The sequence below is a fragment of the Pteropus vampyrus genome, unplaced genomic scaffold, assembly GCF_000151845.1.
Source record: "Pteropus vampyrus isolate Shadow unplaced genomic scaffold, Pvam_2.0 Scaffold12, whole genome shotgun sequence".
Taxonomy (NCBI): Eukaryota; Metazoa; Chordata; class Mammalia; order Chiroptera; family Pteropodidae; genus Pteropus; species Pteropus vampyrus.
This window is the reverse complement of record NW_011888793.1, coordinates 4046785-4063778: the sequence shown is the minus strand read 5'-3', so window position 1 is coordinate 4063778 and position 16994 is coordinate 4046785. Positions and strand designations below refer to the sequence as shown.

Below are 16994 nucleotides of genomic sequence, written 5' to 3'. Positions count from 1 at the left end.
CAACTTCCTCAAAGCATAATTTGGTTACTATTTAAATACTGAGTGATGTATTTTAGGCTGGGAGAGCTCTAGCATAGTCTGGTCTTCAAATCTTTCTCCCTCTACCTTAATATCCCACCACACAAATAAACTTGAGCATGAGATACCAGTGCCACCTCTACTAGTACTACATGGCTGATAGAAGCTGAGCCAGCCCTTCTCTTCATCACAATAGGGTCCAAGTGATAGAAGTTAATTTACTTTATTTATAAGCTGCTTATTATCATCAAAGGCTCAGTTGGGCATACTCTTGAAGCATGAGACATGTTCCATTAGGAGAACAGTTAAGAATACCTCTACAACAGTGGTTTCTCAACCAAGAGCAATTGTAACTGGGAGTAGGGGGCGGTATATAAGGGGACACTCATTTTTATCGTAATTGAGGAGGGTGTATGAGGACAGGAATACTGCTAAACACCCTACAAAGCATGGGACGGCCCCTCAGGACAAGAATTATCAGCCCAAAATATCAGTGTTGAGGCTGAGAAACTGCTTTAGAAAAATTTGCCATTGATTTTAGGTTTTATCAACACTAACTAGAAATTAAAAAGTGAAGCACCCAAGGCACTAGCTACTATTATAAAATAAAGTGACTGTCTGATTCACGCAACTCAAGCAGGAGGACTCTTTTGAATCCTGTAACGTACGTTCATTGCTGATATTTTAGCCCTTCTAGAAATTCTTTTGCTGCCTGCCAAGTTGGGACTCAATAAAGAATTATCAAAGGCCTTTTCTTTTGTTTCTGCCCTCTGTTGAGTTTTTATTGCTAGTAACAATAGAACTAGATGGGAAACCCAAACTCCCATAATTTGGTTAATATTTAGCATGCACAATTAAAATAGGGATCACAAAGGCACATTTAGGAGATACTGATTTATCTTTGGGTACACAAAGGATTGCAATAGAATTAATCTGCATTTCAGAGATTCAGAAAATGTTCTGAATATTTTGTTTCAACACCAGGGTGAGAATCAGGGGTGTGTAGAGATATAACTCATAAGAGGTGGAAGGGCGCTAGCCCAAGGAAGAGGAAGAGAAGGAAAAGATCAAATGTTTGGGTATATTCTGCCTATTCTTAATTTACTGACAAACCAGCTATCAAAAGCTGTATGTGTACCTGTTATGAGGTGGTCCAGCACCTCGGAGTGACAAAAAATGGGGGTACAAATTACAGCTGAGATTCCAAAGGACTCTTAAAGGCCTTCAGGAACTTTGTACACATGCTCTTCTCTCTGCCTAGAATGTTTTCTCCTGACTCTTAGCATGGGTAGTTTTTTCTCATCATTCAAGTATCACCTCCTTAGGAAGGCCACTTGTCTAAACCAATCTCTGCTTCACGTCCTACCTGTCACTATATCAATACCCTGCTTCATCTTCTTCAGAGTATTTTGAAGTACTTGGGCTATTTGATTATTCTGTTGTTTACTGTCTGTCTTCCCACTCTATAAAAGTAATCCCTGTGACGGTAGGGCTATCTTCTCTGTCTTATTCACTACTATACTCCCGGTACTTTAAAAATAATTCCTGGCACATAGGAGAGGGCTCAATAAATATTTGCTGAATGAATGAACAACTCTCTAACTCAGCTCAAAGCTATATATCCAACTATTTACCAGATAAATACACCTGGATAACATACAAATGCCTCAAATACAAAACATCCCAAACTGAAATGATCCTTTTGATCATCCCTGCCTTCATTATCTACACCGCATTAATGCTCTGTTCCTTAGCTCAGTGGCATTCCCATTTACCTAATTCCTCATGCCAGAAAAATGGGTATGATACCTTCCATCTCTTTCTTTACTGCTCCTTCAATCCAATCAACCACCACATTCTATCTATTCAATTCTTTAACTCTTTGTCAAATGAAATGATTTCTCTTTATCACCCCAGCCATGACCCAAGTAGAAGCTATCATGAATACTTCTCGCAACACTTCAACAGCCTCCTAGTCTCCCTGCCCTCACTGTGGTCCCTTCTAATCTTCTCTCCCCTACAGGCACATGATCTTTCGAAAAATAAGAACCTGACTCTATTTCTAGTTTGATGAAAATTAACCAGCTGCTTCCCCTGTTCTTATGATAATGGTCCTTAGTCCTTACCAGGGCAGAAAGAAGTCCCTGGTTACCTCTTGACCCTCATCTATATCTACTCTCCAACTCATACTCTAGGGCCAAATGATCCTATATATATATCTCTTTGTGCTCCCTAGCCTCCAGACCTTTGTGTGTACTGCTTCCTCTGTGTTGAACACTTTTCTCCCCTTCCTGTTTTTCCTGGCTAACTCCTATTAATCCTTAAGGTTCAGGAAGCATTCTCTAATCGATCTTCACCCCATTACCCCCAAAAGGCTGAGTTACAGGCTTTTTTCTATCTGTGCTTCCACAGCATGTTGAACTTCCTATCATTTACTGATAACTCCGTGCTATAACTGCTTTTTTTCTTCATCATTTGTCCCACTAAAAACCCTGGTCAGGAGGGATAAATGTTATAGGTCAAATTTTAAGGAGACAAATGGTTGAAGTCTGGCACAACAGAATAAAAGGAAACCTTTTCATGAGAGTGTAGGTGCATTCACAGGAAATGTACCAAAGCCATGCTATTCTCTGCTACTCCTCAGATTGTCTTTAAGTGTGTTAGAAACTAGTGTCACAGAAAATAGGACCCAAGTCCCCAAAAACAGGGTGGGAGAAAAGCTGGTTGCAGAGTAGGCAGACTTGGACATGGCAAAAGAAAAGCAGCATGAGCAAATTGGTAATTGAGACCTAGAGAAAGCAGCCAATCTTAGCTTTTCCAAAGGTGCTTGTCCATCTACAGTTTGGTGCTTTTTCACCTTTTGGAAAGTCATTGGAAGCATGTAGAAGTCTCCAACTTGCAATGACAACTATGGAGATCTCTTTTGTAAATCAAGTGAATATTCATCTATTGAGATGTACTTTTTCTTTCTGAAGACTGATTTTATACATGTTGACATGATTTACTTCAGAAAACACATGCCTAAACATTCTAAGATAAATTTAACACATGAAACAGGTTTTCAGTACAAATACTAAAAAGCCATAAAAGTAAGTGAGATTGCATGCTAAAATTCAGTTTGCTTGAGTTAATGAAAAATATTTTTCAGAAAATATTGCTAAAACGATTTGTGTCTCATGATACGAACCATAGCACCAAAATGGCCAAAAGGCACAAGAGAACTCATTGCCTGGAAAAAATCCAATTAATTTTGGTTATAATATTTATTATATGATAATGCCTGAAAAAGAAATACACTATATATACTCACATAATTCAGATCTAACAAAATTCCAGAACCTTTCATTCAAAAAGAACTTAACATATATTTTTTAAAATTATCTGATTATTCATTGTAGAGCCTGATGGGAGCCTGGCAGGCAAATAGGGAGGCCATATATCACTTTTAAATATGACTACTCTAGTATTTATGAGACACAGTTGAACGAAGAAGTATTTGCTATGGATTAAGACAAACGTTTCTCAAAGGAAATGCAAATTAACACCAAAATTAAAACATAATGTACAATGATTAATATTATATCTTCTTTCCTTTGCTCAGCCAGCCCGTTTTTAAAAGATCAGTTAATCTTGCCTGTAACTAATTAAAAATAAAAATTTATCCACATTAATAACATTTCAAAAGATTAGTAGAAATATTGGACAAAAAATTTAATAAATACCTCTTAAGAACTCATTTATGGGATAAAAAATATAGACTTCAGAATGGATCATACACATAGATTTAAAAATATGTAGAGTCTTTGACAGGCAAAAGAATATTAAGTATAATAGATGGAATAATCAAAATTAATAGTTCGTAAATTATAATCCTCAATAGGTAAAGATGGATAAAAATAAATGGTTAGACATGTGTATGCAAATTAAAACACTTTCATCATTTGAGAGTTTCAAATGTTGAAATTAAAGTTTGAACTCCTGGGTAAAAAGTATGTATAATTTTATCATCATTCAGTGACAGATAATTTTCTCCATGTGTAAGTTATGTTAAAAAGTAGAGAAAACTGTGTGCTTACATTAAAAATCACATAGCAGATGTGATATATATGCATACTGTGTATCTAGAACAGTAATCTCCAAAGTGTATTGGATGCACCAATAAAATTCTTCTTTCTATTTCTTTTTGCTGACTCTGGCACCATCATTCAATCTAAATGTCACCATGCTCATATGTCACATCTTGAATTACAAACTGCATAATTAAATAAATTTAAAGGTTAAATTGTGTAGTTTTAAACAAAACAAATCCTCCCCAAAAGGGCAACTGGCTTAACAATGGCCCCATAAAGAAATCATGAACTGAAAAAAATGCTAATAATACAAACGCAAAAAAATGGCATAGCTGATGTTTCTTCTACTTCTGTAGTAGTCTCTGTTTTCCTTCATAATATGGCTGATAAAGATGACAAATGTCAAGAAATGGACCAAAAATAAAGAAAAAAAGGGTCAAGGTGTCTATTTGAAATACACATTTTCATCCACTCTGCTTAAAAGTATCAGCATCATGGCTCACTGCTTAATCAAAACATTCATTTTAAAACATAACTTCATGATGCAAGAGAGCAAAGCTTTGTATAAATGTTTACTAAAAGTTCAAAAACAGTAGGACAACTAGCATGCTCAAAAAGCCTATTGTTTTCTTGGCTGGGCTCTTTTCAAATTTAGCAGTACTCTTTTCTATCTTCTGCAGTCAATTTCTAATTTTTGTTCCTACCTTAGCAAGTCAATTTGGGATAGAGATCTTCTGTTGCTATTGTGGTTTACCTGTTTTTGTTTTATTTTAATTAATTAAATTTTTCTATTACGTAAGTTTTTCATATTTAGACATAAACATTTCAAATGTGTCAAACATTATGGAAAAAAAGGAGAGCCATATCTTACCAGTATAAATTATAAATTTACAAACAGAAAAATGAGTTTTGGCTAAAAGAGAGGCTGAATATTCCTTGGAAAACCTGCTGTAACCGGTACTATTAAAATACTAAAAATTAAAATACTAGTGCCCTTCAAATGCCTTAGGACAATGCTTAATACTCTGGGTTGGCAAAAGGTTTATATAGTTTGAGGAAGAAAAAGGTACACTGGTGTTAGCTTTCTAAGATATTCGATACATTATAATTTAATTAAAGAAAAATGTATGCTACTTGTTTTTAGATGTGAGAGGCAAGTAAAAAGTACCTAGCAGTATTTGCTATTTAAAAAGCTATGGAACTCAAAGTTTTATGAAATGGGTTGATCTAAATCTGATAATTACCATTTACTTTTACGTAATAGGTAGATGAATACTATAATTTTTCTCAGGAAAATGCTTAAAGAGATTACTATTAAATGAGAAATAAGATGACAGGTTCAAGTATAATTGATTAATGTTCTTTACTCAGTATGTATTAAAAAATTTAAATGCTTTGGTGTCTTTTTGAATGTCTATCATCATGCCCTCCTATTAAAGTAGCCACTAGCCATATGTGGCTATTTAAATTAAATTTTGAAATAATTAAAATTAAATTAAAAACTCAGTTCCTCAATAGCATAAGCGATCACAAGCCTTATGTAGCTAGTGGCTACCATATTGGACAGGCAGGTTTAGGACATTTCCATCATTCAGAAAGTTCTACTGGATAATGCTAGTTACAGACTTTGGCCTACACTAATAAATAATTCATAATCTTAGACAAAAGTTAGCTTATGCCACCATAAATTGGGCAAGGTAGCAATTCTTTTGATCTTTCATTCAAATGTTGGTCTTGGCCTTCCTTTATATTCAGAATTGTTTTCCTACTTGACTTTTCTTATTCAATCACATTTAAGCAACCATATTATTGGAAATTTATCTCTTTATTCGGTTATATATTTCTTATTCCAGCTCATTAAACATTCAGATATTTTAAGCACAAGTGCCCAGGAAAGAAACATTTAATTCTACTTCTAGTGAATGACAAGCAGAGTTACAGCTGATATAAATAGACATCTTCAATAAAAACTTTACAACTGAATTATAAACAGATTTCCTTCCTATACTTATAAGGGGAAAAAATTGTCACTTCTTGCTTCTTTCACAAAAGCTATGTGCAACTAATTTATGCAGATAAATACAAGGCACTATATATAGCCCTACTCTTTCCATGTTGTGGTTATAAAAGATATACAAAATATTTCGATGCTCATTTAAAGCACAAAATTTCAGATGTCGCATTTGATTTTTATACCTTCTTTGATAATTTTTTCTTTGATCTTAATTTTAGACTTTCATGGAAATATATATAAAAGGAGACCACTATTCACTAATTAAAATAAAATTGAAATGGGAATTACATATATAGATATATATAGATATCTATCTATCTATATATATATAAAACACGTATATAAAAAAAATGTTAAGATTACTTTCATTTAAATGGCAAATGTAATTCTACCTATCAAACTTCTTAGAAGTAGATAAAACATTTTGTTGTATTTAAGGCGATTGCAAACAGAAAATATTAAAATGTTTTTCTGGAAGATTCTGAAAGTTTCCCAATTAATCAGTTCAATGTTTACTAAGTTCCAAATATCTACATTTTAATTGCAGAGATTCATCTTCACAGAGACTCCTGTGGATTTGTTATTCTAGAACTGCCATTCCTGAGGCTGAAAAAGCAATAGAAACAAAATAAACAGAAAAGAAAATAATTAAGATATATAAATGCCCTGAGGTGTTTTTTTTTTTTTTGAGTTGAGTGTGTTTGTAACCTTCTAGCTTTGCTTCTCAGACAAGAGTTATGAAAATACAGTTATGCAAGACTTTTAAATACGGTTAAGAACTTCATCTAAGTTTTGAAGGTCCAAGGTAGTCATACAGAAGATTAATTTTTCCTGGTCCAATAAAGATAAAATATGACCCTATAGCTTTGGCCGCTATTTTAAAGGGGAGGAAAAAAAGTGTCGTATGAGACAGGAAGGATATTTCCTTGCCTGTTCTAATTTAAGACATGGGAGGCAATTCTAAAGTGAGAACAAACCATATATACTCATGAAAAATAATGCTTTAAGTTTGGCTTATAATATATAACCCTACGGTCCTAAAAAGTTTTGGTAGCACAGTGGGATTCTATATAGCTAACAATTCATTGTTAAAGGATTCAGGTTTCCAACAGGTCCCCCCTCCCTTCACAGAATAGTTATTCCTATAACTCAAGTATTAGTCATATCGTATCATGGTAGATATATTCTTCTGTAATGCTTTTCCTCAAATTCCCACAGGACCTTCTCACTAACTTTAAAATAATAAACTTACAGTCAAGGAATTTTCGCCATCATCATGTCTCGTACGAGTATGAGCTCTTCCTCTGCCATCAGAGACGCTGAGCAAGTCTCTTCCAAAAGGTTCAGAAAAACTTCTCATCATCTGTCGCATACTTTCTTGGTGTGCATTAAAAGAATCACTGTTGAAAATACGTAGAATCATGTAAAAGTGTTGTAATTCAAGTAATAAGGAGGCAGCTAAATACTACAAAGAATTATTGAGCTAATATGCTTGTTAAAGAGACAAAAGAAGAGTTTAGGAGAATAGAATCATCTCATAAAGACCCAGTATTCATGATTACAAAAAATGTTCTGTTATCTACTATAATTCACTTATGTGTAACAATAAACATACAACTTTATTTATCCCTTACTGTATAAAGATGAAAAACACAAAGGTAACATATTTTAGGTAGCATAAGCCAATACTAAGGAAAATGGCAAAAAATAACCTGAAAAATAATGCTACCAGGTAACAGGCCGCCTTGGGCAGTCAACATGATAAATTCTAGTGAGGACTAATGACGAATGTTGGCTTGTTTATTTTTTAACTCTTATTTATGAAATATGAGCATTGAGAACTATAGCTATGTTATGAACACTGAAGTACATTATTTTAATAGATGAAAACAAAGCTATAAATCACCTCTATGAGGCTAACTTTTGTTTCTAAGAACTCTAAATACTAGAAACCACCACATAGTAAAATTATCTTCTAAGTCTTAAGACAGTGCTTCTCGAGCATTTTTAAAATCACCAACCTACTAAACGAGGTTAGACATGTAGAATCTTGCTCTGCTCCCCGCAACCTCCCAATCGAATTTACTAGTTCTGGGTGTGGTTTGTAGACACGTATCACTAGTGATCTTAATTCAAGTAGTCCCTCCCCAACCTTTGAGGCACCTTCTGTGTTTGTGGTACCTGAATTAATTAGAATCCAAGCCTCTCTTTCTGAGTCTAAGTTTCCACAGCTGTAAAATGAGGATATTGCATATTCCTGTTGTTGACATTAAATCATGTAATCTGAAAGCACAAAGCACAATATCTGACCCATATACTGAATGTCAATTTCCTTTACCTTCTCTTAACTCATATATAAATACCACTCCCTATTATTCTATTATTAAATGTCTATCATATAAAAAAAGATATATTTTATTTAAAAATATATATATAGCAATAAGCACATTTCCAGGCCCGATACTATGTGCTCAATGAATATCAGTGCTCCTAATCTCATGTTATCCCATTCACCCCAAGTCCCATTCAAGAAACTAAAATTTTTATTACCCTATCATTACTCTATCACAGTGATTTCTAAACTTCATTTCAGTTGGAAAGTCGCTGACCCGCTCACTGGTCCATGCCTAGAACTGACGGCACGTCACCACTGGAGGTCACGTTACTCTTCCCTGGAGAAGGCCACTGGAGCCCTCCTGCAGTCTGCCCTCACTTCAGACTTCTCCACCTCAGTTTCATCCTCTTTAGGTCACCCTTCCCGCTTCTAATGCTAAATTCCAGTCTTCCGAGGTCATCATGAGGAAGATCAAAAATTGTCTTCAATAGTCCTACGCAGAAAGAGCTTTTCCTTTAAATTCTGCAGACTTTGTATACATAAACCTATCCCAAGGGAGCTCAGATTTATTCATATATTACCTGGAGATTTAAAAACAAACTCCAAATGAAATTGATTAGCAAACTACTTAACTGGATTTGTGTGTATCAAGAGATTTTTTTGTTTTAATTCAGCTTCGTTTAGGTATAATTTACATACAGTGAAATTTATCCATTTTAATCATATAGTTTGATAACTTTTGAAAAATGTATATATACAGCCTTAACCACCACCACAACGAAGAGGTAGAACATTTTCATCACCCCCATGGCATTGGTGGTATAGTGGTGAGTATAACTGCCTTCCATCACCCCAAAAAGTTTCTTCTTGTCCCTTTGCAGATAATTACCTCTTTCTAATACCAGTTAATGCTAATAGGCTGTCACTATTGTTTTGCCTTTTTCCATATAATGGGAATCATCCATTATGTTGTCTTTTGTGTTTAGCATAATGCCACTTAGCATAATGCTTCTGTGATTCATCCATTTTGTTCCATTTATCAGTTGTTCATTCATTTTTATTGCCAGGTCCATTGAATATACACGATTATATCACAATATAAGCACCAAACTTTCTAGTTTTGGGCTATTATGAATAAAGTTTCTATGAACATTCATGTATTGGTCTTTATGTCTATAATTTCATTTCTCCTGAGTAAAATATCTAGGAGTGGGATTGCTGGGTTGTATGGCAACAGCATGTTTAACCTTATAAAAAATGTGAACTGAGAGTTCCAGTTGTGCTAATTTGCTGACATTTGGTATCGTCAGTCTTTTTCATTTTAGCCATTTGAGTGGTAGTATAATAATCTCATTGAAGTTTTACTTTGTAGTATTTGCCATTTACATATCTTCTTTGATAAAAAGTCTGTTCAAATTTTTTTTTTTTTTTAAAAACCAGGTTGTCTTATTATTGTGGAATTATGAGTTCTTTATTTATTCTAGATATAAGACTTGTATCAGGTATTTTTTCTCAGTCCGGAACTTGCCTTTTCATTTTCTTAATCTCAATTTATTCAGCCACACATCTATGAATCTTTGCTAGGTCTTCAGTTTCACCAGACAATAACTTTTATGCAGTAGTTTTACTTCTGACTTAGTTTTGTCTTTCATCTTTAATTCTAATTCTTATAACATTTTACATATCTTAATAAGCTGCTTTTTTTTATTTTTAGAATATGAGGAATAAGTAGAATTTAAAAAGTAAAAGGAAGAATTGGAATAGAAAGTCATAAGTGGATAATCTGAGCGGAGTACGATAGAATAGTAAATTGTAGATTATTCTAAAGTACTTTCTAAATTTCCTGTCTGAAAGATAAAAGACTTCAATTTTTATATCTTCTAATATGGGAAATGTATTTGTAGGTTTTTTTTTACAATTTTTTTATATTATTGAACTTAATATCAGTTAGGAATATTATAAACTTTATTATCTACTCTCTGGTAGACTAATGAACTCACCAACTTACATGTGTGGTATGCAGAATTTAAGATGGCCCTCAACGATCCCCACTCCCTGGTGTCCATGCCCTCATGTAACCCCCTACCCTTGAGTATTAGCTGGACTTACTGGATTGCTTCTAACAGAATACAACAGAAGTGATGGGGTGCCACTTCCAAAATTAGGTTGCAAAAAGACTGGCTTCTTGGGTGTTCTCTTAGCATGATGGCTGACTGTGAAAAGCGGCTGCCATGCTGTGAGGCAGCCCTGTGAAGAGGCCCACATGAGTGAACTAAGAAGCAGATTTTTGAGATCATCCAACAGCTAAGTGAGAGATCTTGAAAGTATATTTTACAAAAGTCATGCCTTGAGATGACCACAGCTTTGACATATAACTCGATTGTAGCCTCTTAAGAGATCCTGAGTCAGAACCACCCAGCTAAGCTGCTCCTGGATTCCTGACAGACACTATGGCATAAAAATGTTTGTTGTCTTAAGCTGCTAAGTTAAGCAGCAACAGATAATTAATACATGCCACATCCCAAAGAGCAGTGCGTAACATTTAAAACTCCCATCATTCTAAGTCTTCAATTTTGTTGGTTTTATCTAAAGACTGGGAAGAAAATGAATGCAAATCCATAAAAATAAGTAATTTGCCTGCAGGTTTGTTTCTGCATTATAAGAAAACATTTTACAGATTTTCACCAAATTTTGAGACACTGTTCACGATGGTATGAATTAAAATATAAGAGTCAATGGCATAAAACAAACCTCAATTGAGGGTGGGTTTCTCAGACAGACAAGTAGTCTCTTACTCTGGAGCAGTTAAAACTGAGGCTAAGAAGCCCATGGAACTGTTATCAGGAGACACAAGTCTCATGTATTCAAACGCTTGGGCCAGAAAAAAACAACTGTGGTTTAAAGGAGCACGTCACACCTTCCCAATCAAGAGTCACTAAGAAAGAAGTTCAAAACTGTAGATGTTAACTGCAAAGCTTCTCTCTGTTAGAGAAGCATACACCAGGTGAATGAGACTTTAAGAATGGTAAATGACTCTCCCAAGAAATGGTGGAGACTATCTTACACAAGGAAAGTTCAAATTCAACAAACATTTATTATGTATACTGTGTGTCAAGCACAGAGATTGATTACTGGTCTGGAGGAATTTATAGTCTGGCACAGAACTCAGACCTGTATGTTTTAAAATTAATATTATAAAACTTGGATACTGTATTAGTTTACTATTGCTTCTGTAACAAAATTACTATAAATTCAGTGACTTCAAACAACACAAATTAATTTTCTTACAGTTCTGGAGGTCAGAAGCCCAGAATGGCTGTTTCTAGGCTAGAATCAAAATGTTAGCAGGGCTGTGCTCCTTCTGGAGGCTGCAGGGGAGAATCTGTTTCTTTGTCTTTTCTAGCTTCTAAAGACTGCTGGTGTTCCTTGGCTTGTGGTCCCTTTCTCTGTTTTCAAACCCAGCAGCACAGTGTCTTCAAATCTCTCTCTGACTCATATTTAAAGGACCCTTATGATTAAATTGAGCTTACTTAAATAATTAAGGTTACGTTATCTTTAGTTTATTAACAACCTTAATTTAATCTGTAACCTTAATTCCCTCTTGCTACGTAAAATAACATATTAATAGGTTCTAAGGATAGGACATGGATATCTTTACCAGGACCACCCTAGAAATTAAAGTCTCCTGAAGATATTAATTACTCTTTCTGCAGTCTTCTTTGTTTCATTAGCTTTGATTCCTTAAATGCTGGTTCTTCTGTTTGGTTAGTGTAGCTTGTTTTTCATGTTCGTTTTCCTCAAATGTTTGCAGTTATTTATGTATTAAGAACAAGATAAAAAAATTAATGAATGTCAGAAAATGATTAAAAATATTTTAAGTGACTTTTTTATAGGTCTGAATTAGGAGAGAGAAGCTGGAAAGTGTACTTAGCCCTACAGTTTGGTTCAGTATCTGAGAGTCTATTTTCCATCTCTGTCTCTCAGACCTTGGCAGTTGTCCTTTTATATATATATATAAAGCTCTCCTGCTTTAACATTATAGATTTCTCTTTCTCTTATCAAGTTTCTCTTCCTAAAATTTTATTTTCTATTACAGTAAGAACACAACTCTCCTAAGAAAAATTTTATGTACAATACAGTATTGTTGACCACAGACACCACATTCTACAGCAGATCTCTAGACCGTACAACTTGTTTTGTTCCTCTATTTCTGAGATTCAGGACAGCAAATGAGTACCCTGGGATGACAATCTATCCTCCCAAAAAGGAAGTGAGGGGAGGGTACGGTGGCTGCAAACTTTAATTTTTTTCCTTGTCATATATAGTTTTCACTATCCTGCTGCAAAATAGCAAACAAAGGGTAAAGGCCATTTTGCTGCCAGAAATTATTGAGCAGGCTTGAGGATGAAAGGATGATACAGATTGGGAGAAGGAAGGGAGGATTAAAAGGTAGATTGACATTCAATGCATTTTTACCTCCTTTCAATGTGCCTTTCTACACTAGAGAGGCTACAAAGCTAAAAACTTAATCTCCTATATTCCACTGCAGCTAAGCGTTTAGATTTGGATTCTGCCAATCACAGGCAATTATCTGAGAACTGGAAGGTAGAGATGCAGTACAGTCTGTATGTAACTATTACTTCTCTTCGTTGGTAAGCATGATTACAGAAGTACATAGTTTTCCTGTAACAGTGTTAGCAGAACTCAGTGTGTCTGATCACTACAGCTTTATGGGTGTTGGGGGACAAGCATAAGAAATCCATTTTGCTGGTTCACCATGGCTTCAGAGCCAGCAGCAGCTGCAGCAGTATCCCGATTCTGCGATTCCTAATGTTAAAAGTGGCAGTTGCTCCCTCAGTAGTCTAGATCTGTGATTTGGCTTTGGGAGTTCTTCCCAAAAGTTTAATTAAGAGTCTATTTCTTCAGCTATCACAATTCTTTAAACCAGGTGTCACCAACCCCCAGGCCACGGACTGGTACTAGTCTGTGGCCTGTTAGGAGCCAGGCTGCACAGCATTAGGGGAGGGGTGGGTGAGAGAACGAAGCTTCATCTGTATTTGCAGCTGCTCCCCAGTGCGGGCATCACCGCCTCAGCTCCACCTCAGATCAATAGGTGTTAGATTCTCATAGGAGTACCGGTCCCTGGGCCAGAAAGGTTGGGGCCTGCTGCTCTAGGCCATTTAATGTACTGTATTAACTTTCTTTGTTTAAAGTTCCTAGAGTAAATTTTGTTTTCTGCAGCTGAACCAATGTAGGTGGGAAGGTATACTCATTTTATTTTTGTCAGCTTTCTAGTACTTCTAGTAGTACTAGAATTTTTGTCAGTACTAGAATTTTCGTCTAGTATTTTTGTCAGCTTTCTAGTACTTCTGAGTAGTACTGACTATTCCAACTATTATCATTTTTTAAAGTATTCTTCACTATTTTTTTCTACTTTCTATTCTTTCCCTCAAAGGGAAGACATAGACAATAATTACCATCATTGGTAATCAAAAGGAAAAATTTTAATTCAAGTTAAAAATAATTAAAATTTTGCTATTTGTGTTAGCCCCTCTTTATAAAGCAAAGACTATTGGAAATTAAAATAACATGTGGAAAATACTGCTTGTCTTTTCTGCTAGATTAGAAGCTTCTTGAGAAAAGAGAACACAACTCTCTTGGTCACTCCTCTGTCCTAAATTATCTGGCCCACAGATGGAATAACCGAATAAGGATAGGAAAGGCCAAATACACATTTTTCAGCACTTTAATAGAATATAAATGGAATATTATGCCATGTTTAAAAGGTCAAGGCTGATATTTATGCACTGGTATGAAAGGATTAGCAAGATATATAGTATACCTTCATTTGTATTAAAAAAAAATTCATGTGTATATGCTTGTAAATGTATAGAAGAAAATCCCAGGAGGCTATGCAGCAAACTGATCACAGTGGGTATATTCTGAGAGGTTCACTAGTTGAGGAACAAAGCGGGGAGAGAATCTTTTTTTCTTTTTTTTTTATTAAATTTATCGGGGTGACATTGATTCATAAGATTTTGTAGGTTTCGAGTGTACAGCTCCATGAGAGATCAAGTGCACATTGCATTGTGCTCACTACCCCAAGCCAAGTCTCCCTCCGTTACCACGTATTTAACCCCTTTTGCCCTCTGCTCCTTCCCCTCAAACTGCCCTTTCCCTCCGGTAACCACCACGCTGTTGTCTGAGTCTTGAGTTTTGTTTGTTTGTTCATTTGTTGTTTTTCTGTTTTCTGTTCTACATATGGGTGAAATCTTATGGTTCTTGACTTTTTCTGACATTTCACTAACATGGTAATCTCAAGATCCATCCATGCTGCTGCAAATGGCAGTACTTCATCTTTCCTTACAGCTGAGTAGCGTTCCATTGTATGTATGTACCACATCTTAATAAGCTATTTTGTTGAAGTATAGCACGTACAGAAAAGTGCACAGATCTCAAGTGTACAGCTCAATAAGCTTTTTCCCGTCTTAACCATTTTTAAATGTACAGTTCAGTTGTGGTACAGTATATTCACACCGTCGTGAGGAGGTATTTTTAACCACGTATTCCTTTGCATCTTTTGAATTTTGCCATAAGTATGTATTACATATTTTAAAAACACACTTTTGAAAATGTAAAGCACTTCAGTACTTTATAAAATAAGGTATTAATTGCCAGATGTTGAATGTTACTAAATTTTAAAAGCTTTTTCCATTTTTTAAAGTTTTATAGTACACGTATAAATATAAAAAATTGAAATGAGAAAAAAGTTGTAATTCCAAACCAAATGCACGTGTTTAGTCCAGGCTGCAGAAATGTGCTTTTCTTTCATAATAGTAATAAAGCTTATCTTGTGACAACCCCCACTAAAATGCTGTAAAAAAAATGCCTATTTATCTTGCTCAGTGAAAACCCTAAAGTATATTAGTTTGCCAGATTTTGGTATTCATGGTAAGGCATTACTAATTTTACGTTTTAAAAAATTAACTGTTTCCAACTGTTATTAATTAGGCATTAGTTTTAAACATATGTTAAGGCAGAAACTGTACTCCAAAAACACTGTGTAGTTCTGAAGCCTGACTGCCTTAATTAAACTTGAATTTCCAAAAATCAAACGTAGAAAGTTATGTAGAATGTTTTGAATGAATAAGTTGATTCTACCATAAATCGTGGAAAGGTGTTTTTAACCTATCTAAAGGATTTTTTTTAAACTACTGTTGTTAACTATATTAAATTACTGCTTTGCAGTTCAGAAACAGTATCTCAGCAGTGAAGTTTTACTAAAAATAAAAAATTAGGCATCAATAGTTCCAGCAATCACAATCTAGTCTTCTATTCAGAAAGAAGTGCCATTTTCCCAGGTACATCTGAAGATATTACAAAGTATTAAAACAAAAAAATTAAAAAATGAGTATTTTCTAAATAAATCTATCAGGGAGGCTATTTATGAGTGTCTCCAGACTGTTTTGTTCTACAGATCTGTTTATTCTTGTGCAATATCAATAGTGTTAAAGGAAATAAGTAGAAAAATATACAGTTATGAATGACTTCAATAAATAGCAAGCCTTCTGCATACTTGATTGACATAATAATTTCCAGTCATCTCTGCATTAGGACCACTTCTGGTCTGGAGAATTGAAAACCACTTTACAAAGCATACGGGAGACTAATCCATATTCTAAAATATTTTAACATGTCAGTATTCTTCTCCATTTGCTCTCTTGCCCAACCTCTCTTGTCCTTTTTTACACTGATCCACTGGGGACACTGCTCTGACTACTTTCCAGCCTCCTTCCTGTTTACTGATAAACTTTGTGCAGACTCATAAGAGGAAAGTAGTCTCCAGTGTGTGTAAGTTGAGGATGCTCTTAGTACAAGAGAATATAAAAATTTCAACAGGAATCCAGAAATTAAACTATTCTTAACCAAATTAGTAACTGAGTCTCTGAGAATGAAGAGACTCTTTAGTTGAATGTTGGGTATTAACTGGAGAAATATAACTGTACTAAATTCACTTAGGAAAATAATATAAAGACACGAGCATTAAGTTTATTTAGATAGTACATATATTTCATATCCTTTCCAATTAAAAATAGACTTTGACAGATTAAGGAACAAACAAGTACAGATATTATACATACAATGCAGAAAAATATAAATAAGGTCATTTTCCATGAATTTTTGTGGGATTTTTAGTTTTGGGTTTTTGTCTTATTGATGAGTGATGACAGGCACAGAAAATTTAACAGAATGCCATTCTGTACTTTTCCACCTGTTAAAACTTTGAGAATCACTCCTTTAGAGGAATTACAAGTAACTAGCACTATGGGGAAGTTGTATCCAGAGGGAAAGGGGGAAAGGGAGCAGGTAGATAAGGGGGGGGTTAAATATAAGGTGATAAAAGGAAATTTAACTTTGGGTGGTGAACACACAATGCAATATACATATGATATATTATTGAATTATATACTTGAAACCTATATAATTTTGTTAAACAATGACACCCCAATAAATTTAATTTTAAAAAAAGAAAGAAAAAAAAGAAAAAAAATTAATC

The 16994-nt window shown here is 34.6% G+C and overlaps 1 protein-coding gene across 1 annotated transcript in view; it reads right to left on the bottom strand.

The window, feature by feature from the left end:
• Positions 1–16994, bottom strand: part of MLF1 (myeloid leukemia factor 1) — a 31940-nt gene that overhangs the window by 7360 nt on the left and 7586 nt on the right. The window contains exon 2 of the mRNA XM_011379573.2: positions 7355–7502. Within this exon, the coding sequence (XP_011377875.1) occupies positions 7355–7502 (148 nt within the window). The remainder of the gene's footprint in view (positions 1–7354; positions 7503–16994) is intronic.